Source organism: Python bivittatus, unplaced genomic scaffold (assembly GCF_059951505.1).
Source record: "Python bivittatus isolate LINGU-HERP-01145 unplaced genomic scaffold, Pbiv_v1 ctg000330_np1212, whole genome shotgun sequence".
In the NCBI taxonomy this organism is placed as follows: domain Eukaryota; kingdom Metazoa; phylum Chordata; class Lepidosauria; order Squamata; family Pythonidae; genus Python; species Python bivittatus.
The window spans coordinates 7,976,265-8,003,551 of NW_028277058.1; the positions used below are offsets into that span (position 1 = coordinate 7,976,265).

Genomic DNA, 27,287 nt, shown 5'->3' on the forward strand with positions numbered 1-27,287 from the left:
CTACATACTGATCAGAACCATATTTAGAGTCGCTTGATAAAAGGAAAATGAATACTCATCTGTGGATTTAGAGGCCCAGGAAGATGGTTGTTCATAAAGCAACAAGCACACTTACAAAGACTTTGTGTCTACCCAAGCAACAGAGATCAGGTAATAAAAGGGGTGCTTTGTTCAGGATGATCAGTGTCATTCCAAAGTAGGACAAAATATTTTCTTAGCTGTGACACCCTCATTTTCATTGTTGTCAGGAGAGGAACAGGATAAGAAAGGATAATAATTGCCCAGTTTGAGATCTGCTAATTCTGAGAATGTAATATAGAAATAGGAAAATCCTCATTCCCAAAATTATGGAATACGCCACTAAAATTAGGCAAAGATCAGTTTACTTTAAAAAAAAATAGTCCTTTAACTCAGCTATAAGGTTTTTTTTCTTTCAAAAAATGTCAAGATATAGAAGTGGATCTGAACTTGACAATTAACACTTTTTAAAAAAAAAAATATTGTTAAAGCTACATATAGTACTGGGAGATCAACAACATTGCTATTATAGAATTAATTTTGTATGGATGGACTTGACCTTTGTAAACTCTTATATAAAAAGACCTGATCTGCATTCTTCCTGCACTAATCTGAAGATTAAAAATTAGCTTTTTGGAAATGTTTGCATTTCGGTGAATATTGTGTCATTGTTCTCAGATGTATAAGCATTATCAATGGAATAATTAAATACATATTTTGAGAGAAAATACCTATGATTCAATTATTTCAGTTTGTTTAAAGCATGCTTGACTCTCAGGTGGGCTATGGCCTATGTCTGTCTGTCTATCTGTCTGTCTCTGTCTATCTTTGCTTGTCTCATAAAAATGCAAATATATGGTATTGGCTGTAGTCTAGTCTAAACGATCTTCCTGTAATTGCAGATTCCCTAAATAATACTGAATAGGGTTACAAAGATTTAGTTAAACAAAATTCTACAACAGCAGTATTAAATGGTAGTTCAGACTATACTTGATTTACATGTAAAAACAGTTGCATTTTCCCTCTTTAAAACATACATACAATCTGGATTATCTTTAGACATGAGGTGACCTAGGGTTCATATACATTACTGAATCATTTTTCTGACAGCTGATTCACAAAACTTCTCTATATTTGTATCAATACAATCATTTTCTGTGAAGCTGATTAAAGCCTGATTTTAAATAGGTATACTTGTTTTGGCCCATATTGTTCACAGACAGGTTTAATTTTTATGCATCTATTACTTTGCCTAGATATCTAGATGGCTACAATTGCAGAACCAAAACCTAGAGAAACAAGATTTTATCAGTGTATAAAAGAAAAGGGCTATGAGATGTAGTTGGATAATAAAACCATGATTAAAGCAATGCATTAACTTTCAAATGACAATAAATATATTAATGTGCTGCAGCTAGAAGAATGCTTTATCAGAATAAATAGTAAAGGCTACTCTGTTGATGGCCTAGTTATTTGAAATATACAGGCTTGTTAATTTCATTCAAACTGGAGTTGTTAGGCCTAACAGTCAGCTAAGATGGTGATGTTTTCTTGAAGTACTAAACGTAAGCCTAGGCCAAAATTGTAAAAAAAAAAAAAAAATGAAGAAGTGCTATTTCTTTGTTGACAGATGGTGTTCTGGAGATAGCTATTTTTGTGTTGGAACAATGAGTATGGCTCCTCCGTGCCTTCCTGGAACAGGCTTCCCTTAAGTTGGCAGTGTGATCTAGCTGCAAAAAGATGAATGCAATTTTAAACTGCATTCAAAGTACCATAGCATACATGTCAAAGGAAGCGATAACCATACACCATGTTTTCTTCTACTTCACACGAACCTCATCTGGAGTTTTAAGCACAGCTTTGTGCAACCCAACTTTCACAAACAAGCATAGAATGACCGACACTACAGAGAACAGGTCTTATGGGGAAAAGTTGGAGGAAGAGGTTATGTTTAGCCTGGAGAAGAGAAAGCTGAGTGAGGCTCTGATAAAATTGTTCTACACTGATTTTGTTCAGTGCTGGGCACAGAGCCCAAAGCAGATCTAATGGGCTTATATTCTTTGGGGGTAATTTTCAGTTAAACATTGGAAGAGGAAAAAAAGGTAAAAGTAAGGCTGACTCAATAATCTAAAAAAGTGATGGGGTCTTTTTTGCCTGGTTGCTCATTTTAATTAAAAAAAAAATAATTTTAAAATTAAAATGAGCAGCCAGGCAAAAATGAGCAACAAGACCCTTAACTCATTTTGAGTAGCTCACTGCAAACCCAACCTAGAATGTGGTGGGGTCACTGAAAATCAGCTGCTATGGTGAAGTAAGAAACATACTAGAACTGATGGTTATCTCTTAATATAAGATCTACAGAAAAGATAAAGAAGGATGTACTGGTGGTAATGTTGTCATAAAATAGGCTTAACATAATTTAGAAGAGAAAGAAAATCTACCCTTCAACTCAGAGGGGATTAAACGTAGGAGATTATTAGACTGCTGGTGTATAATATCAAAAATGTGAGAGATCAGTTTTTCAACAGATTCCAAGAGAAAAGCTAACCAGATATGACAAGGATCTTGTTCAGGAAAATCACCAGTGAGAGTGAATGTTTTTGTAACTGTTCAGAGAGGCAGTGTAGATCTAGGAAATGAACATAATCAGTCAAGGAAACCACAAACTTATAAGAATAATAGCCATAGGAAATTCAAGGGTAAGACTATATAGGTGTTTATATACCAATATCAGAAACCTCCAAGCCAAATTGGGAGAAATAAAGTGCTTGATGTTAGAAGAAAACTTAACTGTAACAGGTTTGACAGAGACCTGGTGGAAGATGGTTATCTCTTAATATAAGATCTACAGAAAAGATAAAGAAGGATGTATTGGTGGTAGAGTTACTGGAATCCCGCAAAGGAGAACTCACAAGTGGAGCAAACTCTCACCTAGTCATTGTGGCAGTTCAGATCAGTTCCTCAAATTAAGTAGGAACACATTAGTGACCTCTTGATCAAGAAGTTAAAGCTGACCTACAGATGGAAAATGGAATTAGACAGGTATTTGAAAAAGAAATAATAATAGTAATGGAGGAGTTCAATTATCCTCACATAGACTGGGAAAATGCATGTTCTTGACATGGAAACCTAATTTCTAGATACCCTTAATGATTATGCTCTGGAACATCTAGTCTGGAGTCAACACCAGATTGATCATAACTAGTGCCCAGAATTCTTCCAGGACTTAAAAATTATTCAGCCAAATGGGAACAGGGATCATAATGCTATGATCTTCCACATGCATATAAGTAGGTGCTTCTAAAGAAAATTCAAAGCAATCAAGTTTGACATTAAAAAAAGCCCCAAACTTTCAAAAAATGAGGGAACTGGTAAAAAGAAAGTTGAAAGGGAGAGTTAAGAAGGCCAATTCTCTCTGCAATTCATGGCAATTATTTAAACCACAATAATAGAATCACAGCTAGAACATAAACCTCAGATCAGGGAAAGGCATCATGAAATCCAAAAGAACACCACAATGGCTAATAAGCAGTTGAGAAATGCTATTAAAGACAAGAACTCTTGCTGAAAGAAGGAGAACAAAAAGTAAAATTAGTCCTGACAAAAAAATGCAGGCAGTTGATCAAAGATGGGGGGGGAAAAAAAACCTTTGATGAGCACATGACAAACAACAAAAGATTATTCAAATATATTCAGAATAGGAAGTCAACCAGGGAATAGCTTGAGGGAGAGAGAAACAGAGATAGCAAGAGCATGTATGTATGTATTCATGAATGGTGAAGTCCTTCTCTATAGATCCTTGAATAAATTCAACTACCAGCTAATAAGATGGAAAGCTGTTGTCATGGATTGGTAACTGGACAAAAAACCAGGAAACAGAGTTGGAATAAATGGGCATTCTGGCAAGATGTCAAAGTGAAGTCCACCAAAGATCAGTGTTGGGACCGGTGCTTTCTATCTGCTAGGCTTGAGCAGTAAAGGGCCCCTGTTTGTTGATGGTGCCAAATTGTTCAAAGTAGTAAAATCAAAAAAATATTGTGAAGGTCTCCAAAAGTACATCTCCACACTGGTAAATCAACTTCATTATGGCAAATCCAGTTTATTGTGAACCAGTATGTATGTATGTATGTATGTATGTATGTATGTATGTATAAATAAAATCCATCCACATAACCTAACCAGGATGGTGATCTTGGAGTCACCATTAGCATTTCAATCAAAATGTTAACACAGTGTGCAGTTATTGTTAACAAGCAATTTCTATGCTTGTTTTAGGAAGGGAATTGAAAACACAGCTGTTGATATAATGATGTACCATCCTCTTTAGAATGATCCTTATACAAGCCTATGGTGAGACCACCCTTGGAGAACTAGGTTCAGTTCTGGCCATGACAACTTTAAAAGGATATTCCCATAATGGAAAAAGGCACAGCAGGAGATCTGGGGACTGAAGCACATCTCCTATGAAGAAAGATGACAGCAGTGAGGACACTCTAGCCTGAACTAGGAGAGTAAGAGGAAACATGAGAAAGGTAAATAAAATCATTTATGGCATAAGAAGGTAGTTTCTCTCTGTCTCAATACTTTTTCACACCTCATATAGTTAAACTGAGGAATTTGATGCCAGCAATTGTAACTGATCTTAAAAGGGGACTAGAGAGGTTTACAGGAGGATCAGGCTTCCATGGCTACTAATATTGATGGCTGTTTATTGCCTCTTAAGCACGGTCAGTATGCATCAAATGCTGGTTACTAGGATCCAACAGTGGAAAGGAGCTATCACCCTTCAGTTCAGGCTTGCGAGCTTCCCAAGGGTATCAGTTGGCCACTGTGCAATACTGCATCTTGAACTAAATGGGTCCATAGCCCAGTCCAGCAGAGTTTTTCTTATGTTCATATGTTCTTGACTTCCAGAGCAGTTTAGTGTTTTGTTAGATTGCTGACTGCCATGTTATATGGTTTTCCTATGTACTTTTTCAGCCCCCAGAAGTCTCAAAATCCAGATATTTCCTCCAGTGTTCACATCGCTGGCCAGAAAACTGCAGGTAAATTATCCCAGTTAGAAGCTCCCTCTGAATTTGCAGAACCAGAAATGTAGGTGATGCATAGGTTTCACACACTACACAATTGTCTGTTTTTCTCTTCAAGACTCAGCTCACCTTTCCCTGTAACTGTGCCTCTCCCAATCTCTCATGATCACTGGACCTCACCTCACCTCCCACAGAGCATGAACTCCTTTGGATGCTAACAGCTGCACTTTGCCATCTGATGCCTAGATAAGTCACTGATAAATAGTGTGTTAAATCATGCAGAAATCTTTTAAAGGTTCCCCTGTGTTTCCTTCATTGGAGCGGATTATTTAGACCAACCTAGCCATGTCCTTCAGTTCATGGACTAATGCTTACATAGAGCTGTGGAAATCTTTGTTTCAGGAGTTAGACAAGCCTTTGTGCGATCATGGTTAAAGCGTTGGACTGGGACTGGAAGACCCATATTCAGGTCCACTCTCAGGCTTGGTAAATTGCTGGGTTACTTTGGGCTAGTCACACTTTCTCAGCCCAATCTACCTTACAAAGTAGTGTTGCAAGAATAAAATTAAGAGAAATCCCACATAATCCATCCTGAGCTCCTGGAGACAATCTTTTTCTGACATCTAAGTATGGTCACCACATTTAGGCAGATGGAACAAATTATATGGATTTTTTTGCCTGAGTCAATATGAACACCAAAAATTGTGCATACTGGCTTCTCTTTGAAGCCAGTATGTCATCACTTACATTTAACACTCATATCAGTAATTGGAATAAAACAAGTGTTGAAAGTATGTTGTAGAATAACTTTTCAGTCGGGTTTCTTTGCCAAATGATTCCATTGTCTGGGTCATCTGCAGCAATGACTTTGTAAACTCAAAGTCAGGTGGGAATATTGGCCTTTTCTCTTCTGAGATAAAAACAAATGGAAATTAGTCCGTAATTCTACACTTGCTTACTTTGGAGAAAATGGCATTGAGCTCAGTTAGTTTCCTTATGAATAGACAGAAGCAGCTGTTAGATACAAAGTACTTCTTGTACAATGCCTAGTTTTTCCCCCCAGAAATTCTGGAATTTTAGATGCAAAATTAAAAGCATGGCCAAATGAACTGTAAGTAGGACAACTGGACTTAACTCACACAGTAGGTTCTGGAATATCATGAAAGGACAGCAAAGCATTAATCACTATATTCACTCTTAAGTGTTAGCTGGAGGCATCTGCGGGAAGGTAGGCTTGTAAAACAAGTAAAAATGGCAGCCATGACTGAGTATCGCATAGCTTCAATCCTGTGGCTATGGTCCCCATCTTGACTTTTTTGACCGCCCTGTTATTTATTCAAAGAAAGACATCTATTGCATTTCTGCTTCTAATATTAAAATATCAAGAGTCATGAGACAAACCCTCTAGAAAAAGAGTCTTCTGAAAATTGGCTTTCCTATTCAAGAGGAGTGAATAACATATTTAATCTCCATATCAAATCAGCTTCCAGATCATTTTATAAAGAAAGGTGATTTTTTTTCCACACGCTTTTTGAAGGCAATTACATGATGTCATCAATTAATTGTTCTTTATTTTCCTTCCACCTTTTTCCAACTTTTTTCAAGATTTTTGGAAAATAACAAAATAGCATCGCTTTCTCTACACGTACAAATTATTTTATTTCCAATCTTCTGCCTTTTCAGAAACCTGATTTTGCTGTGGGCAATGCTATCAGCCATAAAACATTTCTAATAGGTGCAATTTTTAAACACGTTTTAATCAACCCTTTCATTATCACTGTAACATTTTCCAACTTTTGAAGCAATATCTAATTGTAACCCTAATGTAAATCTTATGTCACCAACTAAAAGAAGAGAAGAAAAGAAGAAACTATTTCCGTTAAAGACCAGTACTAATGAAAAATAATTCATTAAAATGGTTTTCTGCCCACCATTATTTTATAGATGAGTTGCAAAATCTAAAACATTATCATTTCTGTAAATCCTGAAAGTAATCTTAAATACAAGTGCACCCGAATTTGTCCATACTGTATTAAATAATTGTGCGTTCGTTTGAATAGAACATAGCAGGTTAGAACACAGTGGCTTCAAAGTACCAGTACCTCCAAATAAAATTTAGTAAAGCTTGGTAGCACTTCAGAAAAAAATTGGAAAAGGTGCTTCAGAGGGCATACAGCATGAACACCACATCTGGTCTGCAACTCATTACTTCACATACAGACAATGTGTAGATAATCTGCTAATCATTAATCAGTCTGTGAACAGGTACATTAATTTGAGTTTCAAAATGCGTACATCTTTCTAACTGACTTTTTATACCTAATTTCATATCCTTTGAGGGCAGTAACAGCACGGATACACAGAGCGAGCATTAAAAGCACAGGGTTTTTAAAAACATTACTGCAAGGCTCTCCAAAATTCATTATTATTTGTAACCAGCAGTTAACTTTACATGTTTATATTTTCTATATACACATTAAGCTTGAGCTCAACAAGTTCTGAACAGCTGCAAAGTCATACATTAAGTAACTGCCTGTGATTTTTAGATAATGGGTGTTTGGTACTAGGAATGATATGAAGAACAAATGGAGATTATCCTTCAAAATTCACATTCCCTGATCAGGTGGCTGCAGGACTAATATATTAGACCTTGTTACTGTGAAACCTCAATTCATTTTAAAGGAACTTGCAGGATTAATCCCAGGTAAAACCATCTAATGCATAAAGCAAAATGTCTTGTGCTGCTGTAATTTCATTAAGTAAATGACCAGCAATAACTTTACAGTGGGATTATTTCATTGTGTTTGATTAAACTTAAAGAAGATAAAAACACCAAACACACTTCTTTCATGTTAAAATCCACCCACACAGCCGTATTTTGGTGGAAATTCAGCTTTGTGGGGTACGGAAATAAGGGTACTGTATTGTAATAAATTATACTTTTTGTTAACCCAGAAATATTGATTGAGCTCTTTCTCTTGCCCATAGAAACACAGGCCTGTACAGAGAGGCTAATACTTGTGGGGAATTCCTGACTTTGCAATGTTATGTTTGGGGTTGAAGGTTTCGATAGCAACCTGGCTGATGTTTCACTACAAAGTATCGTTGGCATGAAGTATAAACAAACAGACCTTTCCTGTATGTCAGCCAAGAATCGGAAATATCATATCAGAAATCATGCCCCCGCCCTTCATCTCTCTCCGTATCACCGGGCAGAGAATCCAGTGCCAATTTCGACTTGTTTTAGGTTTATCCCTCCTCCCTTCAAAGAATTTCATGTTTGCCCCAAACAACCTTGGAGCTGGGTATTTTGGCCTTCTCCACCAGCCAAAGTCACTCCAAACCAGGCAACGAGTCAACAAGAGATTATGACCACATGCCTCCTCCGTGGATCATCCAGCTAGATTGCTTCTGGGGCTGTCAGTAGGGATAATTTAAGCACATGCCAACAGGAAGGGGCTAACATAAAACCTACAAGATATACTGTGTATTCTCATTTTTCACTTAGGATGCTCTAGCAATACCTTACTGATAGGTGTAAAATGCAAACTGCTTTCCTTACCCTCCAGGCACATTTATATAACAACAGTGTTACTACCATTAGTTGAACCTCTGATCCATTTTAGCGTACAATGTATAAAATCAGTATGATATCTTTTTTCCTTTGAAATGCACTTTGATCATTTGTGTTTCTTTCCCTGAACTGGGATGTCTGCAGGGTATGGTCAAAAAAGTCAAGATGGCTGCTACAACCGTGCAATCAGAACTGCCTGTTTTTTTTAGGTGCGTTGCACATAACAAATGATTTGGAGCTTTGATTGCACTATTTGATTGTTTGGGACACTCCCCGTGCAGCCCCCTGCAGCAAACATTTTGCAGTAAGGTGACAAGAAATTGGAAGATTTCCAAGAAAAAAAAATAGTAATCCCAAACCTGAACAGATTCTGTGAGGTTAAATAGGTAACGGTATCTTCCAATAATATCAGCATGGCAAATCCAAAAATGTGTTGTACACACCTGAGTTGCAGGCTTTCATTTTATAGGTTCCCTTCAACTGGAATATTGTGTATTTTTCATGTACGCATCGTGTCCATGCTAGAATTTAAAAAAATTCACCATGCATGTTGAAATTAGCATAATCTCTTGAGAACAAAAGTCTCTTTTATATGTTCAGATGTTATGGACTTGTGAACAAACAGGCTTTATATAAGAACGGTTTGTATGTATGTACAGTATATGTCTGTGTGCATATACATATACTTATATATGTATATAGAGGAGAAGCTGAGATGGACATGTCAAATAAACAGAAATCTGTATTTGTCCTAATACAGCTTGCCCATTGATCAGATACAGCAAGTTCCCCTGCAAAATAACAATAAAACAAAATTAATTATATGGTTGCTGTGCTTCCAATTTGCAAGCCATAAAAAATAGGAAAAAAGTGCAAAAGATTCTTGTCTAAATACAGTCCATATAACACTTAACATCTCTTTTAACTCTTCCACAATTTAGTGTCACACACTATATTGCATAATAAGAAATATTTTCTGTTAAGAACGAATATATCCAGAATTTAATTATGATACGTGCTAAGATAAAAACCCTAATTTTTAACAAATGAACCACCTCTATTTCTTATGTATCAGAAATGGAGAAGTTGGGGGAAAACATACTGCAACCAAAGATGTGTAGGCAGGAGGAAAACTAGTGCTGTTCTGCAAATATCTAAATGTGAAGTTTACGTAAGAATTCACACGCATGAAGTTTGACAGCAGTTCTCCTGCTTCCATGACGCAAATGGAAATGGAAGAATGGAGCTGGTTTTATTCTTCTCCCGAAATACTCAAAGAACACCTCTTCCATGGGCATAAGGAAATCTTTAGAAACAATCGCATACTTGGCAGTTTAGGTACTCTGATCTAAAGCTTAGCTAAGTTTAATAGCCAAGATACTATGTCCAGGGTTCTGATTATCATTCCAAATGTAATTCTCTTCCATAAAGATCGTATTCTTTGAAGAGGATAAACGCTGTTAAAGTTGGGGGAAGAGGAAGATTCTTCATGGACAGAGTCTTCTCTGTTCTCACTAATCCTATATATTTACGTATTTTCAGGCGGCACAAATGTTTTAGCGGACGAGGATTCTCTAAAAGACAAAAAGAAAAGAAATGGAATGGAAAATATGTCTGATTAACTTAGAATTGAAGAATCATGCAGTGGGAAGGAGCCTTAGAGATAATTTGGTCCAACCCTCTGCTCAGTTCAGGATACATCTGAGCGTGACCATCCAGCCTATTTGAAGACCTCTAGTGAAGCTGAACTGACCACTTCATACGGTGGTCTGTTCCACTGGCTTACAGCTCATACAACCAGGAAGTTTCTCCTGATGTCTACCTGAATCCATTTTTTAAACTCACTGGTTCAAGTCGTGATCTCTGGGGCAAGAGAGAATAAGTTTATTCCTCCTTCCACGTAACTTCCTATATTTGCTGCTATGACATCTTCCTTCAGTTGTCTTTCTTGTACGTTAAACATACCCAGTTACTTTAACCCCACTCTTCACAGGGCATGGTTTCCAGACTTCTCACTATCTTGGTAGCTTTCCTTTGAATTTGCTCCAATTTTGTCAGTGTTCTTTTTGAACTGTGGTGCCCAGAACTGGACACAGCACTCCAAATAGGATCTGAACAGTGCAGTGTAGAGTGGAACATAAATTCCCATGATCTGAACTCTTTGCTCCTATTAATGCACCAAGATAATGTTTGCCTTTTTAGCAGTTGCATCATACTCCTGGCTCATGTTTAACTTGTGATCAATAGGGGTCTCATATCCCTTTCACATGTACTACTGTCTTCCTATGCGTGTGGCTTTCTTGTTTCCTACCCAAACGGAGAACTTTTCATTTCCCCCGTTTGAATTTTACCAGCTATTCAAGCCTCTTAGTTTTGTGTCACCTGCCAACTTAATAAGTATCCAAGTTGTTGATAAAAACTTCCTAGATAACAGGCATGGCAAAAGCCAAAAAATGGTATGGGCTTTTATTGAAAACATCACATCATGTGGTGAGATACATTGACTAAAATGAGGCCAACCCAGTTTAAAAATTTTTTCTATAGCACAAATGCATAGGATCTGATTTGACCATACATTTCAAATATTATTTCGACAAATGATATAGCTTAAACTAGTCTTCCCTTATTGATTATATTTAATTTGGCCTTCAAATACTAGAACCCCAAGTCAACATTTCAAGGATACCAATTTGGAAGGTTAGCCATTTATTTATGGTGCCATCTAAACCAATTACTATTAGCAGTCATACATCCAAGAGGATGTGCTGTTACATTTACAAGGAAAAGAAGTTTAGATGTTCCAAATCTACCCATTTGTACATTAGATCTTAGATTAGTGCACTTTGCCATTTATTTTGTATTATGCATTTCCTTTTCCGCATTTGTAGTTCTGTAGTAAGCTTCCTACCTATAGATTCTCTTGTGTTCCATTTGGACAATCCTATATATCCCAAGATCAATCTCTCCACCTGCATTACTATACTAAGCCTTTATTCTCCTAAGCTTTACATATTCACATGCCTATAAATCCCATTCACTCTAAGACAGTATGGATAAAAAGCGGGACACATTGTCATAACATACTCAATAGAATCAAATCATTTGAGATCTTCTAATACAAATACATTTTTCTTTTGTTTTCATAGATTGAGCAGCTGGCATAATTCCAAGCCAAGTATTCATTTACCTAATATTTGCTGGATCTCTGGCCATTCTTTTTGAGTCTCCAAGACAAATTTAAGTTTTGTGCAGAGAGGAACATAATCCATGTAATCTATCAAAATGCGGACAATAGGTCCCACTAAATGTTTCATCCAAGGGACTGTAATAAAGTCACAGAACTGAAAGGAAATATGACTGGTGTTATACTAAATCCTTTTCTGAAATGTATTATTATAATATTGTGCAGAATTCACAAACAGATCACATCATAAAACAAAATGCATTAATCCAAATATTGCTTTAAAAGGCAGGAGAGGCTTGTTTGAATTCTTAAAATATTACAGTGCCATCTCATAGTGTCTTCAGTTCTCTATGTCCTTTTTGGAAGAAATTGGGAAGCTATATTCTGAGCTGAAATATTTGGTACAGTATCTACTAGCATATCTAATGATTTATAAAACATATTGAACATTAAACTTGTTAACAAAAAGATGATACAGCTCTTCTTTGTCTGTACAACACAGCTGAAGTTCATGTGGTACCTTGTGTTCTAAAAGGTAGCTTAAAAGTACCTAAATAATGAAATGAATACATTTGTTCTTGATAGTCAAGATGTAGACTTGCAGAACTTCTGCAGGGAGTCTAACAGTCCTCTGATGGCACATAATGTAAGTTTTCATTTGGATTATCTTGGCCTTCCTGCCCACATAGCACTAGGAATATTGCCAGCACTGTTCCATCAACAGTTCTTCCCTTGGCTCTACCCTTTGGAAGAAGGATACATCTAATGGAGCAATGTTATACCTGCATCTCTAAGCATGCTTATCATCAGCAGAGACAAGGACACAAACATGTGTCAGTGTTTTCTTTTTACAACAGCTTCTATCCTCACTCTACACTTGGCCTTTGTCATTACGGCTAAAAATAGAGGAGGGGATGAGCATTATTCATACAGATCTTAGTCACGATTTTCTTTGGATGAAGAGAGTGCAATCACAGTGAAACATTTGGGATTTTAACCCCAACAATAGCCAACTCAACGCACTCTCCTTAACAAATGTTGATTAACAATAATTTTGAATAGGAAAAAATCAGGTATGTGCTTACAGGGTTATCTTTAATTACACAAGATGTCCAGCCTGGCAATACTTCTTCCTCTGTTGCTGGCCACAAAAAAGAATTTCCAAAGATACTGCCATGTATGCAATCAAAACAGAGGTCCACATTGTACCCATGGTTAAGCAGCAACCTTAGCATAACTTCATCATTCAAGGCATATTGAATGGCACTGGGAAAATGGGTGTCATTCACAAGGTTAAAGTAACAGTTGACATTTGCTCCATAAGAAAGAAGCAACCGTACAATTTCATGGTTGTTTGCTCTCACTGCCACAAGAAGGCAATTGAGAGGATCTTTATTGGGGTCTGCGCCAGCCTTCAGCAGTATTTCAGTTGAGAGAATGTCATTGTTGGAAACTGCAAAATAAAGTGCCGTTTTCCTTTCATCATCATAACTTTGTGAAATGTGTTCTGACAGAAGAACATTGACATCAAATCCATTTTCAATTAGAAGTTCCAAGCACTGTGGATTTTGGCCATCTGCTGCTGAATGAATGGGACTCTGCCCACTTTTTCGGATTGCAGTTCTGGATGTAACTGGAATAAGGAATTTCAAGGCCCTACAAAAATAGGGAAGATGTATTTAAAGTGATGGCTAAAATACAGACAACAGACAAGTTACAAAAATAAAGCTTAGCTCTTAACTGTATAATTCAGAAGAGAGCAGAGTTTTTGTGTTCAGAAGACTCAGATTCAGTTGCTGATGCCCGTAGATTGTAACAAAACCTCAGGACTAGGACATATTTTGTGCAGAAAGCTAGATATCCAATCAGAGCAGACAGTTCTAAATGGCAGTGTGTAGCTTACATTAATCTTGTTACCTTGGCTCAGATTGGTGCACTTCCTATTATGGAGATTATAGGCAAATCTGCTACTCTCTCATACAATTATATGTGCTTCTGCTCAGATACAGAGATAAAGTCAGTAACCCACATATTTCTGAGTTGTCCATTGTACCATCCATGGCATCTGGCACTCATAAACCTGATTATCAAAAAGTTTAGTCCTCTTTCTGATCAAGAAATTACAGTCTTCCTTCTGCAAGACCTAACCTGGACAACTACTACAAATTTTATCAAGTTTCTTGCAATGGATAGGACTTGAAGAATCTGGGTAATATCCTCTTCTCATTATTTAGGTTTGATTTTTTTTATTCTATATTTTAAATGTTATATATGTGTTTTATTAGTATTTCTGTATTTTTAATTTAGTATTTCTGTTTTATTGGTCCTGGACCATAAATAAATCTACTTAATTCCTTCACATTGGGTTAATGTGATGTTTTTGTGATGAAAAATAGTTCTACTCTGTAAAGAACCAGTTTCCCTATAATAACCTACCGCACTTAAAAGATATATTTTGATGACACTACCAATTTAGTGATGGTCATCTATGGGTCAAAACAATTTCACTGTTTTCCTGTAACTTGAAAGCAAGCACTTGCACTTCAGTGACTACTCAATGCAGTGGTCAGGAGCCATGCAATTTAGCTACCTCATGTTCTCAAGATTTATAGGATTATCACTGATGCTTAGCAGTAAGGATTTACTCTTAGCACTCATACACCCAAGATAATGAAGTCACTTGTAAGGAAGAGATCCAGGAACAAATATCCTTGTTCCCCAAATCTCACTTCTTTTCCAAACATTCACTGACATGAAAGAGCCCAAAGTAGGAACTAAATTGTCTCAACCAACTTTTGAACATGATTTTGTTTTCCTTGCAAATAGATCTGGGCAAATGTTTGATTAATATTTTAGTAAGGATATCTGGACCATATGTTACCCATCCTTGAATGAAGATGAAACCTAGCCTTGGAGGTCAAAACTAGACAGACATCCAATGCCCTGTTAGGTTCATCCCAGGAGACAGAAAAGCTGTCCTTCATGTTTTGAGGAAGGAATTAATTTAAACCAGTATTTCTTGATTGATAACCTAGCATAGACGAGAGAGAAGTATGGATCTTGTAGAACATAGCTCTTCCTAACATGTCTTTCTTCCTGTTTGTTTTTTAGTCTTCCCATCTTCACTGTTCTTAATGTCAGAAAGACCCAACTGAACAATTGATAGGAAGAGCAGGCAGTTTTTTCAGCATTAATTTTTCTTCTCCATTAGATCATTTGTCATGAACAATAAAGAACATAACCTACCATGCTTGGGGTGTATATTTCTTTCTGATAATTAAACTAACACTGACCTAAACCTAAAATGATGGGAAACAAAATATATCCATGTATCTTTAGGACAAATTCCAAAAAGATAATATGCTTCTAATGTTAGAAGAACCATTGCTGATGGCCTGTAAGTATTGTAGAAAACAATTCAGCATCATTTACATGTGAGATCATCTAAAATACAGCATGAGAGAAGCAGAATTGGTGAAATTTGTCCTGGTTCAATTTTGTTGGTATACAAGATTATGCATGTTTAGATTTACCCAAATTCATGGGCATCCTGAGGGGGAGCAAATGACAAAGCAGACATACTTACATAAGGAGCAGAGCTTGTACTGCAACATCACAATGCAAGTTTCATCATTCTGTAGAGCAGTGTTGTCCAAACTTGGCCACTTTAAGATGAGTGGACTTCAACTCCCAGAATTCCCCAGCCAGCCATGCTGGCTGGGGAATTCTGGGAGTTGAAGTCCACTCATCTTAAAGCAGCCAAGTTTGAACAACACTGCTGTAGAGTCTAGACCCAGCAGATGCTGAGATTCCTATAGATTTCTTCCCAATCCTTATAAATTAAGGTTTGTTTTTATTTGAAAAAAACTGCTTAAACTTTTCCCTTTCAGCATTTGTCCATTCGAAATTGCCCTCCATGCTATTTCACACTCTTTAGGGGAAAAAAAAATACAGGGTTTAATATTTTTCCTTTTGGGGCTAGTTATCAGCAGCAAGGTACTTAGGGAGAGATTAAAAACCTCATTCCTTCAGCCCATGTATTGCTTTGCTAGTGTTCACAACATCCTGAAGTCACTTACAATAAAAAACAAAAGACTGTTTGTAGCATGTAGTCTAGCCATACATTAACCCCCACAGAGATCCCTATGATTAACATCCTTAAATTAGAACATTTGCATCAGTTATATTTCATCTGACAGTTATGACCAACTATAGAGTTACAAATGGGTAGTCTCAGCAATAAAACTTGGAAAAGCGAGTTACTCTTGCAAGGTTGCAACAATATAACACAATGTGAATATATTGCTGTATATAACCTGGGTAGGACAATCTGGTAAATAAATATAAAACAAAACAAATTAATAAGTCTGCAATTGTAGGAGCTATTAGGTTCATCAGATTTCCACCTCCAGAAAAAAAAAGAAGGCTCTAATTTTAGAGCAGTAACCCCTATATCAGAGCCCTCCTCTACCACTAAGGCAAAGGAAGGTTGGGCAAAGGACATGCCTGGAAAGACTGTGCCCCAGTGGATTCCAAGGCTTAGTAATCCTCTGCCCCAACATACCACATCAACCACAAATCTTCATTGTATTGCTTTATTGAAATGGGAGGGCAATTTAAGAAGAACCATCACTGGAAGATACCAAAAGATGCAAGTGCGTATAATATTCCTGACCATCTGAAGTCCACGTGCTCTACAGTTTGGCCCTGAAAAGTACAATCCTATTTATTTCTTCAAAAACCACAGGAGGATTCAGTGGGATGCATTCTTAGGAAAGACTGTATAGAAATGCAGCCTCAGTGGCTCAGAAGGCACCTCCCAGAAAGCCCACTTTTCTTTTGCTTATGCTACCTTATACGCATTTATAGTATGCACAAATAACAAAATCATCATCGTTCATAATATAAAGCTGTTGGACTCAGAGATACATATTTTAAAAAAACACACTCACAGATAGTGTCCTTCATTTGCTGCTCTGTGTATTGGAAGATGTCCTGCCTTATTAGGCAAATTGCCACTTCCCCCATACTCCAACAGCAAAGCTATACAGTCTGGATTGCCACCACCAGCTGCTTCAAAGAGTATTGACGAGCCATCATCAGCTGTAGCGTTAACATCACCACCTAGTGGTGCAAGAGAAGGTAGACCTGTTACAAGCCCACATATCTCCATATTTATTTATTCACCACAGCTTTTGAAATCGGTGTAATCATCATGCTGTAATCAACTGCTTATTCTCCAAGTCCCAGACTGCCCAAGCATTTTTCTCTTGGTTTTCCCACTCTGACATATTTTAGAAATCGCTACAGCCATACTGAGAAAGAGAAGTGCCTACTCACTAAATCTGCTCACATTAACAAGGCAATACTTACAAATGGTACTAGTAAATCTATGCCACAACCCTATGTACTAAATTCAATGGCTTCATGGTAGTTAATATTGAGGTGGGAAATATACAACTATTCATATGTTATTGAATTATAATTCTCACTTAACCAATGGGGAAGAAAGATGGGAATTACAGTTCAGAAAATAATCCCCTTCCCTGTTCGTTCCAGTCTATTCATGATCTGATGTTTGTAAGTACACTGTTCTCATGGTGACCTTGATAGATATGAAAAGCAAACTTTAGTAGGCCTTGCCTGTGTGAACATAAAATCCATATAATCTGTTATTGATCCCTTCAATAGCATTGCAGCTTTCCAACAAATAGAAAAGAAATGGATTTAAGTAAATCTGAGCTACGCAGCCAACATGTATTTTGAATTATAGATTATAAGTAAGATGTTCATAAATGCTTTGAAGGCAGCAAGGAACTGTTCAACCCTTGTTACAGCCAAAGATCATACCTCTTGCAGTACAAATATTGTTGTTAACACACCTTTATGAATTAGATGCTCCAGTATATCACAGTGGCCATATTCAGCAGCCACACCTAAAGGTGTTACTCCATATCCATCTTTCAGATGTACATTTCCACCATTCTTCAAAAGAAGGGCAACAATATCACTGCGGCCCTGTTTTGCAGCTTCGTGCATTGCTGACCATCGTTTTACACATGGCTGATTGACGATACAATTGTATTCAATCAGAGTGGAAACCATTTCATGTGAGCTCTGTCTTACCGCTTAAGGATTATGACAAAGAAAAGAGAGGGGAAATGTTTAGATGTCATATATTTCAAAATAACCCACTGTAATCTCTGTAGTAAAATCTTGTTTTGTTGTCACTGAATAAGAATACATGATAACTTTAGCTTAGTTTGTGATGCAAATCAAATTCAACATGATTTTCAGATTTCCACAGAATTTGATTTTGGTAATAATTAAGGAATATTTTAGAATGAAGGATATTTCCTCTACTTTATTTGTTGAAGAATGAACAGTGAACATTCATCTTAATAAGCCATTGGGAGCAGGGGTTCTGGGGTTCTGCTATTCTCTACTGGCTATTCAACTGAAAAGGATGGCATCTATGCTAATGTCATAACACATCAAGGTCTGCTAAATCAAAGTTTCACTGTAGTTACAAATAAGAAAGAGGAATTAAAAGACCCTTCAGGAATTGGTGGCAGACAAATAATCATTCTTGTATCACAGAAACTGAAGGGACTTCAAGTGATGCTACAAACTTTTTTTTTTAATTCCTGCATGGGTTTTAGTGCAGGAATTCTTTAATCAATGCAGGGACCAAGAAGAATAATCAGAAAGTAAAAGAAAATGAAACATAATTGAATAACTGACAATGAACTCTGCTACATTTCTACCTATCCAGTGTAGAAATCATCTCAAATGTACTTTCCCCTTTTTGTCTTTTCTTAGCATATCTTCTACATGTGTTTAGGGGTTCCCCTGGAGCTATACTATAAACACAAAAGGGAAAAGGAGGGTGGTGCTCAAGAGAATATACCACAAGCACAAGAATGACATGAAATTGTGTGTACCCCTTCTGGCAATCAATGGGGGGGGGATCTCATGTACAAAGAGAACCAAGGAAGTGGCATATTAAAGATCTTACCACATGTCATGCAATCAGCTGTGTACATGTAAGCAAAGTTATAAAAGCAGGCTATGTGTAATAGAGCTTAATGAGCTGAACAGTAATGACTCATGTGATTAAAGGTTTGCATAATCAATGTTCAGGTTCTACAATGTTCAGCCTCTGATTCTACAAGCTCTGGCAACAAGCTAAAATCCCCAAAGCCATTAATAAAAGTAATTACCAATCAGAAGAGGTGTTTCTCCTTTTCTGTTCATGGTATTTGGCCAAACTCCCTTTGCCAATAAGGTCCTGATATTTTTCGCATGGCCAGATTTGGCTGCCAAAGTTAATGGTGTCTCTCCATCACATGTCTTATATTCCCACATACTTTTATAAGATGCTAGGTTTAATTAAACATAAATTAAGTTTATCAATGCTGCATTTGTTAAATACATACAATTGCTTTACAAATTTTTAACACTAGGTCATTCTTAGCCAAAATCTCATGAGAACACACTTACATTGAATATTTGCTTTTACCAATATCTAAACTGGTTTAATATAATTAGATGATAACACCTAACCAACCCTCTTGTCAATGAAAGTACATAGATGTATCCATGAACTCACCAGAAGTGGAACTCAACTTAAATAGGCTTCTTTGTGCACCTTCTGGAAACAACTTTGAATTCATTCAGTAATCTAGATGAATGCTGACTGGATACAACTCTCTACACATGATCATATAGATGACCAGCACTGGGTTCTTCAACTGATTCCAACTTCAAAGCCTGTGCCAACTTACCATCCAAAACTACTTCAAGTATTTGCTGAATTGGCTGAATGGCAGCTTCATGTAAAGGAAACCAGCCTCTCTCATCAGCCTCATCCAGAGCATATTTGTTTTTCACATAGTTTTGAAGATCATACACTTGTCCTAAAGGGGAAAAAAAATAGTCTAAGATGAAATGAAGCAAACAATCAGGATGAGCCCTAACCCTATCTTTGAAAATACAAGAAAGGCTTGTAGTGACGATTAACACATTTGATAAAATAGCACAAGCTTTCATTGAGTAAATGCACATGGTGTTTTGTACTGTTTTGCTCAGGTAGCAGATAGACACCCAAGAGTACATGGACAAAGGGTTGTTCCAGTGGGCTAAACAGCAAAGAAATGAAAAAGTACAATCTGTGATGATCCACAATGATAACAAAGGTAAACAAAATAAGTGTCATGCCCATTCAAACAATAACACAATTAGCTTAACACCATGTCTCTTGGCACATATACCTTCTCTTATGGCAGCTACAAGTTTCCTGTTTTGATCACTGACAGGTACAAACCTGTAGGGAAAAAAAAAAAGCATCTGTAGCATTTCACATTTTAGGAACTGTTGCTATAATCTCATCAAAAACACCTATCTCCTGCTTCTATAATAGTTGTTTCCTTCAGATCAACCTCAAATCCTGGTGACTTCATGGGCACATCCATATAGTTTCTTCAGCAACAAAGTGGCATTTGTTTTCTTCCAGTCTATCTTACAAACCTGGAACATTTAGGTAGTCTCACAACCAGCTCTAGCCAGGTCCAACCCTGCTTAGCTTTTCAAAATCAGCAAAGGTTAGCTAGATGCTGCTACCTAGTTGTGTGGTGCTGTTTTCATAAATTAATTTGAAAAACAGCAGAAGCACTTTTGGTTAGAGGTGAATTTAATCCACACAAAGGGCAGAAGCATGGAAGAATTACTGTATTTCTTTACAGTCCAATTCATTGTTTCTCCAGGTCTTCTCATATGTCCCATGTAATCCTCCACAAATCAACTAAAATTGTTCACCTAATGTGAGTTATTTGTCCAACTTGATTTGCACAACAGTGTGCAAACATAAGGTTACCTGAAGGACTGTCTCATCCCCATTATATCAATCCGTCCCACCCAGTCAGGCAGAGAGGGCATGTTGCAGACCCCATAAGCGAGAGAATGTTGGCTGGCGGGGCCCAGGAGGAGAGCCTTCTCTGTCATTGCCCCCACCCTTTGGAATATTCTCCCCCCAGAGGTGTGGTGGGTCCCTACCCTCCCGGCTTTCCAGAAAGGATTAAAGACCTGGTTCTGCCAGCTGGAATGGGGCGATAAGAGCTCTAATCGTCCCTGGGGGTGGTTAGCTCCCTGATGACGCTCCCTGAGCTATTTGCCAATTCCCATCATTCTTAGATTTTATTAAGACTGTTTTATATTGTATTTTAATTGATTTTATCTTTTCTGTAAAGATAAAACCACCCAGAGTCGCTTTTTAATGAGATGGGTGTGACAAAATTTGATAGGTAGGTAGGTAGGTAGGTAGGTAGGTAGGTAGGTAGGTAGGTAGATAGATAGATAGATAGATAGATAGATAGATAGATAGATAGATAGATAGATAGATAGATAGATAGAGTTCTTCATAAAAGCTTCACTGCTTTCAGAAACCTGTATGGCCAGTGGTTTGAGCTGGCTTTTTTGAAAATCAGTATTGAATCTGGAAACAAAAATGGCTCGGTATGAATGTTAATGAACATTACCTTCCTTTACTATTTCTTAAAACATGTATTTTAAATGGATTAGTATCCACTGTAAGCCATCCAAGTGTATAAATAATAAACACATCTACAGGTCACCACAACCTAAACTGCTGAAAAACTAGGGAACATCCTAGTTATATTCCCAACATTGGCCTTTAAAGCAATAAGAGAAGCACCACATATGAGTGGAATAAGATCCTCAGGGATTAAATCACAGACATTCAGAAGAGGGTTTGGGCTACCACATTGCTTAATTACCTTGTCTCATGACTGGGGAAAGTCCTTTGCTGACTCCGTTCAGCACTGAGGGACTCCTGAATGCCTAACTGAACTGCATAATCAGTGAGATCTTCATCAGAGTCCTCATCTCCTTCCATTGTTTGTTTTTTAGGTGTTAAGCAGCTGTTTTCAAGCCATAAAAAAGATGACGCTAAATGAATCATATGCCAGAACATCTGAGACCAGCACACATTCAGTAATTATGAGAAAGTTTAATTTCATTCTTCAGTTTCAGAATGAGAACTGAAGTACAAAAAAAAGCAAAATATGTTATACTTTAGCAGTCATTACATGCACTCCATTTTGCCAAGCGGTCAGAAAGTCCCAAAGCACAGAGTTTACCCAGAACTGGTTTCCTTTGAAAGGAGGTGACTGGAGGTTGATTACTCTCCAATATAAAGATGGAGCATCAGTGGAAGCAAAATTTAAATTTGTTGAAGTCCACTCTTCCTCTGCCAAGTTTGTTTCTCAAACTTTCTGCAATCAATTAATAAATAGCTGTTTGGAAAATGTGGGGACTACGCTATTAAATGAACAACTCTTCGGTACACTTTAGCCCTTAACAATGTGGGAGTTAATGTTTTTCAGCAAATAATATAGTTTCATCTGTACAGGAGTCCTCGTTTAACAACCCTGGGACTGGAAATTCCATCACTAAGTGAAGCAGTTGTTAGGCGAAACGGCACATGACTGCACCACTTAGTGAAGGCAGTTCCGGTAGTCCTGGTTGCAATTGTTAGGCGAGGACTGTGCTGTCATTAGGCGAGGACCTCATATTTCTCTGCCCTGGGCAAACAGCCTGCTCCATCCCACCGCCTCCTCCCCAGCTGGGCCCAGTGAGCTCTCTTCAGCACTGTGAGCTCCCTTCAGCACTGCACTGCATCCCTCAGATGCAGTGTATCTTTGAATATCAAATGGTGGGGACAAAGGATAGAGAAGGCTCCACCACCCTGCTGTGCTTGCCTCCACTTCAACTCCCCCCCTGCCTATCCCCCCCCCATCTCTGCCCTTTTGGACACCCTGTACTCCACTGCCACCTACTCCTGCTGTCCCCTGCCATCCCAGCTGACCTTCACCGTCTTCTTCCTCCCGCTGCTGATGAGGTGCACCCAGCCGAGGCAACTGCTGGCCCTTTGCGAGGCCTCTGCATTGCAAAGAGCCAGCAGCTGCCTTGGCCAAGTGTGCCTCGTCAACAGTGGGAGGAAGGAGACGGTGAAGGTCAGCTGGAGCGGGGTGTCAGCAGGGGTGGTGGAACGCTGGGCAGCAGGGCAGCAGGGGCAGTGGAGTGCAGGGTGACCAAAAGGGCAGTGATAGGGGGAGATAAGTAGGTGAGGGGAGTTGAAGCACACACTGCAGTGACTTTGAATGGTCACTGAATGAATGGTCATTAAATGAGGACTACCTGTATGCCTTCTCATCCTTTCCATTTTTAAAGGCCTTTTTAAGCTAAATTTTGTTCTAACATTTTGAAATCCAAACTTAAGTATTTATTTACCATTTGAATTAGGTTTTTTTTTATTTATTTTGTGTCATAGTAACAACTGTTAGCAGAAATTTGATAGAAATCTCTTAGGGTAAGGGGCTGTCCATAAGTGGAACTCCTCATCTCACTTTTTCATTGTCATATTTCCTATTTACAGTATATAAAAAAAATTCCCTTCTCACCCCCATGGGTGGTCTGTGTCTTCCTCAATCTCGGGTCCTCTATCAGAAGCCTGGGAGTCTGAGGATTCTGCGCAGTCTCTTAGCTCTTCCTAGCACTGCACTCTTCTGGACAGAGAGCTCTGATGTTGTTCCTGGGATCTGTTGGAGTCACTCTCCCAGCTTAGGAGTCGCAGTCCTGAGTGCTCCCACCACCACTGGGACCACTTTGGCATTGTTTTCCTCATCCTCTCTAGTTCCTCCTTCAGACTCTGGTACTTCTTCAGCTTCTCATACTTTCTTTCCTGATGTTGCTGTCACTTGGCACCATCTATCACTACTGCTGTCTTCTGGTCCTTGTCTACTACAATGTCTGATTGAATGGCCAGTACCTGCCTGTCCATCTGATCTGGAAGTCCCACAGGATCTTAGCCCTGTTATTCTCCACGACCTTCTGTGGAGTCTCCCATCTGGACTTGGGAGGGTCTAGCCCATACACTGTGCAGATGTTCCTGTACACAATGCCAGCTACTTGGTTGTGCCATTCAATATATGCTGTTTCTGCCTGCATCATATATTTGTATGTGTGTGTGTGTGTGTGTGTGTGTATATATATATATATACGGATTGTTTGTGCAAAATCGCAGTTCAACATAGTATAGCACATATGGACTCAGTCAGCAACCACACTTAAGTTCTGCTCATTAGTTTCAGTTTCCTGAATTTTAGTAATCCCATTGCTACTTGTCTTATCACTAGAATGCTTCAGTGAACCAGTTGTCAGCCACCGTTTGTCATCATGGTCCACACGTGAACTTGCCAACCAGCACTAAGTGCAGGGAGGCAGGGACTGGGGCAGAAAACAGGTTCTGAAGTGGCCAATTGACTGGTGATGAACATGGGGAGCCTGTGGTGGCCCTGTGGTGGACCTCCATATACCACCAATGATCTGTGAACTACAGTTTGAAAATCACTAGACCAGGGAGACAGCATGTTTATAAAACCCAAACTCAGATTTCTGTCATTGTTCCTCGGTCTCGCTTGAACCACAATCTGTTCTTTCAGCAGCCTCCTGGTTAAAACTGGCAGGGGGAGAAAGAGATTTGGAGAATCATCTCTTTTGATTGTCACCTAGCTTTCCCTGCTCCCATGGATACACATCACGAGAAAACACAACTTATCAACACTTATGTGTTAACATCTCAGAACAATCCACATTTATAACCCTGTTCACAAAACTTTGACGGCAAATCCATTACATTATTATTTAATTTCTATTTTCACATGATTTGTTTTACTATCACTGACTTATATTCCTGAGCTATAAAACTAAAATTAAGCATTTAAAAATACAGATTTCACTGAGAGTAGAAATACTGAGCATTTTTTCACATCCAGGAATGGTGATTGCCCACTGTTTAAAAAAAAAATTAGGAAAAGGACTATATTTGTATCAAAGTTTGCTTAAAACTGAACTGAATAGGTCTTAGACATGGATTAAATATATTATTTGTTGATGACATAGATTATTCATAGCAAAACCATCTGTCATTATTTCCAATCTTTATCTGAATATCATAGCATAATAGTTCTAGTTTTAAGTTAACTATATTAGATTAACTGACAATCTATAAATAAATGGGAAAAAAATCTTACCTTTTCAAAAGTTTGCCATTGTTTCATTGGGTCCTGAATTTCAAACATGCAGACACAGGTCTCGGGAGCGGCTGGATCATGTGGTATTTCTAAAATTAAATACATACTTGATAGTTAAATTAAGGTTTGACCTTAGGCAACTGAAATACAAGCAGCCTACAGGAAAGTATGACACACAATTACTCCAAAGTCTCATCAAAGGTTATCTGAAGTCTAACAAATATAATAACATTATTTGCCCCATTATCGACTCATCCTATGGCCATTAAGAAAACAAATGTATTTGTTTATTTAATTTGATATACTGCTGACTATTCAATTCTCTCCTGGTTTGCAATTTTAAAAAAATGACTTACTGTATGATGTTAAAATTGTGCGATTAAACTGATCACAACATTCCCCATTAATTGTAATAAAGAGTAGATTGAATTCAGCCAGATTCCAAATGCTGTTTGGACCACTTCAATGAAGAGCTTCCCTATGCAAAATATTTTTGAGAGCTGCACCCTAAAACAATCTATGACATAATCAAGCCACTATATTTGATGTGTATTCTTTTGATCTTAATTTTTTTTCTGCTGTAATATCATCACAACACTACATTAGAGTTTCTGTTACATTGGAGATATCAGATTTATTTATAATATTTATATACCAATTCCCCATAGTTTCTCAGTTTATAACACATCTATAAAACCATAGATTTATAGATATAAAACTTGATTAAAACTGTAATCACAACATTGCATCCTGTTAACATCATAAATTAAGAGCTCTGGAAAGTACTTGGGGAGGACACCATCTAGATCTCTGAGATTAAGCTATTCCATAGGAATGGAGCACAGACTAAAAAATGTGTCTGATTTCCCCTCCCTGACTTTCACAAGATGGTGGGATTCTCAACATCCCAATGTGGAACACATGGACTGGATGGATTGGTTCTACTTAAAGGGACCAGGGTGCCATGCCATATAAAGCTTTAATAGGTAACAATCAGCACTTTTGAAATAGGAAGCCTATTTGGCAACCAATGCAGGGTCCCCGAACATTGGCATTATATGATTCTGGCAGCTCTCACCCACCATAAGGCAAACTGCTTTATTTTATATCAGCTGTAGCTTCCAGTCCTCAAAGGCAGCCCCATTTAGAGTGCATTGCAATCATCTGTCCTACAAGTGAGAAGAGTGTGAGTGACCATTGCTTCAGGTAGGACCACAACTGGAATTCTAGCTCTAAGTTGAGCAAAGGCTACCTTAGCCACAGCCTCCATCTATCCAGCAATTTCTGTGAGTCTAGAGCAGTTTCTCAACCTTAGGAACTCTAAGATGTGCGGACTTCAAGTCCCATTTGGAATTGAAGTCCACTGTTCTAGAGGATCACCAAGTCACAGATCTGCTTCTTCAATGAGTGCTACACCAACTGGAGTTATCCTGGAATAGCTGAAGAACCAGAGTGGGACAAGCAGCATCTCTATCCTCATCCACTTTTGGGCTGCATTCCAGTTGTTGAAAACTGTGTTAATCTAGATTGCCAGATAGCACACACACATTTGTAAGTACATGCAACAGGAGGAAAGACTATACTGACAAACACTATTAAATTACCGAGTCCAGCACTCCTCAGCAAGACATCTCTAAACTTCAATTCTTAGTATTCCTCCCCAAGTTCTGGGATTTGGGCCACACATTTGAAGCATTCCTCATCATTGGCTATGCTAATTGGGATCACTGAGCTATGGCTTACTATACTGTACCTGGGAAAACCAGAGATTTTCCAAGTCTCAAATTTCCAGAGAAGTCTCCATGTTTCTATTTTCAGGCTAGAAACCAGGAGACTGTGAGTTCTAGTGTCATCTTAGGCACAAAGCCAGCTGGGTGATCTTGGGCCAGTCAGTCACTATCTCTCAACCCCAGGAAGCAGGCAATGGCAAACCACTTCTGAAATCTTGCCAAGACCACTGCAGGGACTTGTCCAGGCAGTCACCAGGTGTCAAGACTGACTGGAAGGCACCAAAGGAAAAAAAAGGAGGGAGGGAGGAGGAAAACAAAGACAAAAAACAGAACTGGGCAGCAAAACTCCTTTGCTCCCTCACTAGATGGGAGTGAAGAGATAACTTTACTGCTATCTCATGGATATCCAAATTGTTGCAACTCAGACTGAGTCTCCTAATCTTCTAGTAAAATCAGCGAAGAGTTAATTTGTGACTCGCAAAAGCTTATAATAAAATTGTCAACCTTTCATCATGAACATTTATCGCAGACTTAGCACGTGTTGCAGAATAGCTGAGAAAGAAGACAATCCATAAAAATAGCTTTTTGTTTCAACTCACTCTCTCGATACAGCATCAATTGTCCAGTCTTTTAAAACGA

At 38.1% G+C, this 27,287-nt stretch overlaps 1 protein-coding gene and 1 long non-coding RNA gene across 7 annotated transcripts; one reads left to right on the top strand and one right to left on the bottom strand.

Annotated features, from left to right (window-relative positions):
• The first annotated feature begins 10 nt into the window (after positions 1-10).
• LOC112540320 (uncharacterized) lies at positions 11-12,833 on the top strand. The gene is made up of 4 exons (XR_003084385.2): positions 11-150; positions 4,346-4,550; positions 4,999-5,063; positions 11,769-12,833. It is a non-coding gene; the product is annotated as an uncharacterized LOC112540320 (long non-coding RNA).
• On the bottom strand, positions 5,090-27,266 carry ASB15 (ankyrin repeat and SOCS box containing 15). Of its 6 annotated transcripts, XM_007420356.3 has the most exons (11): positions 27,248-27,266; positions 24,919-25,007; positions 21,601-21,744; positions 20,080-20,132; positions 19,594-19,725; positions 19,030-19,188; positions 17,689-17,934; positions 16,759-16,930; positions 12,892-13,462; positions 11,810-11,963; positions 5,093-10,196 (listed from the first exon to the last, which is right to left on the bottom strand). In XM_007420356.3, the coding sequence occupies exons 3-11, from the start codon at positions 21,717-21,719 to the stop codon at positions 10,024-10,026; spliced, it is 1,779 nt and encodes a 592-aa protein (XP_007420418.1). In that variant the 5' UTR covers positions 21,720-21,744; positions 24,919-25,007; positions 27,248-27,266; the 3' UTR covers positions 5,093-10,023. The 6 variants fall into 6 exon arrangements, with proteins under 6 accessions (XP_025020600.1, XP_087997799.1, XP_087997800.1 ...); XM_025164832.2 differs by lacking the exon at positions 17,689-17,934 and having other exon boundaries at positions 5,090-10,196; XM_088141672.1 differs by lacking the exons at positions 24,919-25,007; positions 27,248-27,266 and adding an exon at positions 23,287-24,345.
• Between the last annotated feature and the right edge of the window lie 21 nt (positions 27,267-27,287).

Bases quoted from the DNA above. Each gene is read 5' to 3' on its own strand.
- ASB15 (XM_007420356.3), bottom strand. From the start codon at position 21,719: ATGGAAGGAGATGAGGACTCTGATGAAGATCTCACTGATTATGCAGTT. The intron at 20,133-21,600 runs GTAATTAAGCAA...TTTTCCCTACAG, and splicing joins TTCCCCAGTCATGAGACAAG to GTTTGTACCTGTCAGTGATC. The intron at 17,935-19,029 runs GTAATTACTTTT...ATAATCCTTAAG, and splicing joins AGAAACACCTCTTCTGATTG to CGGTAAGACAGAGCTCACAT.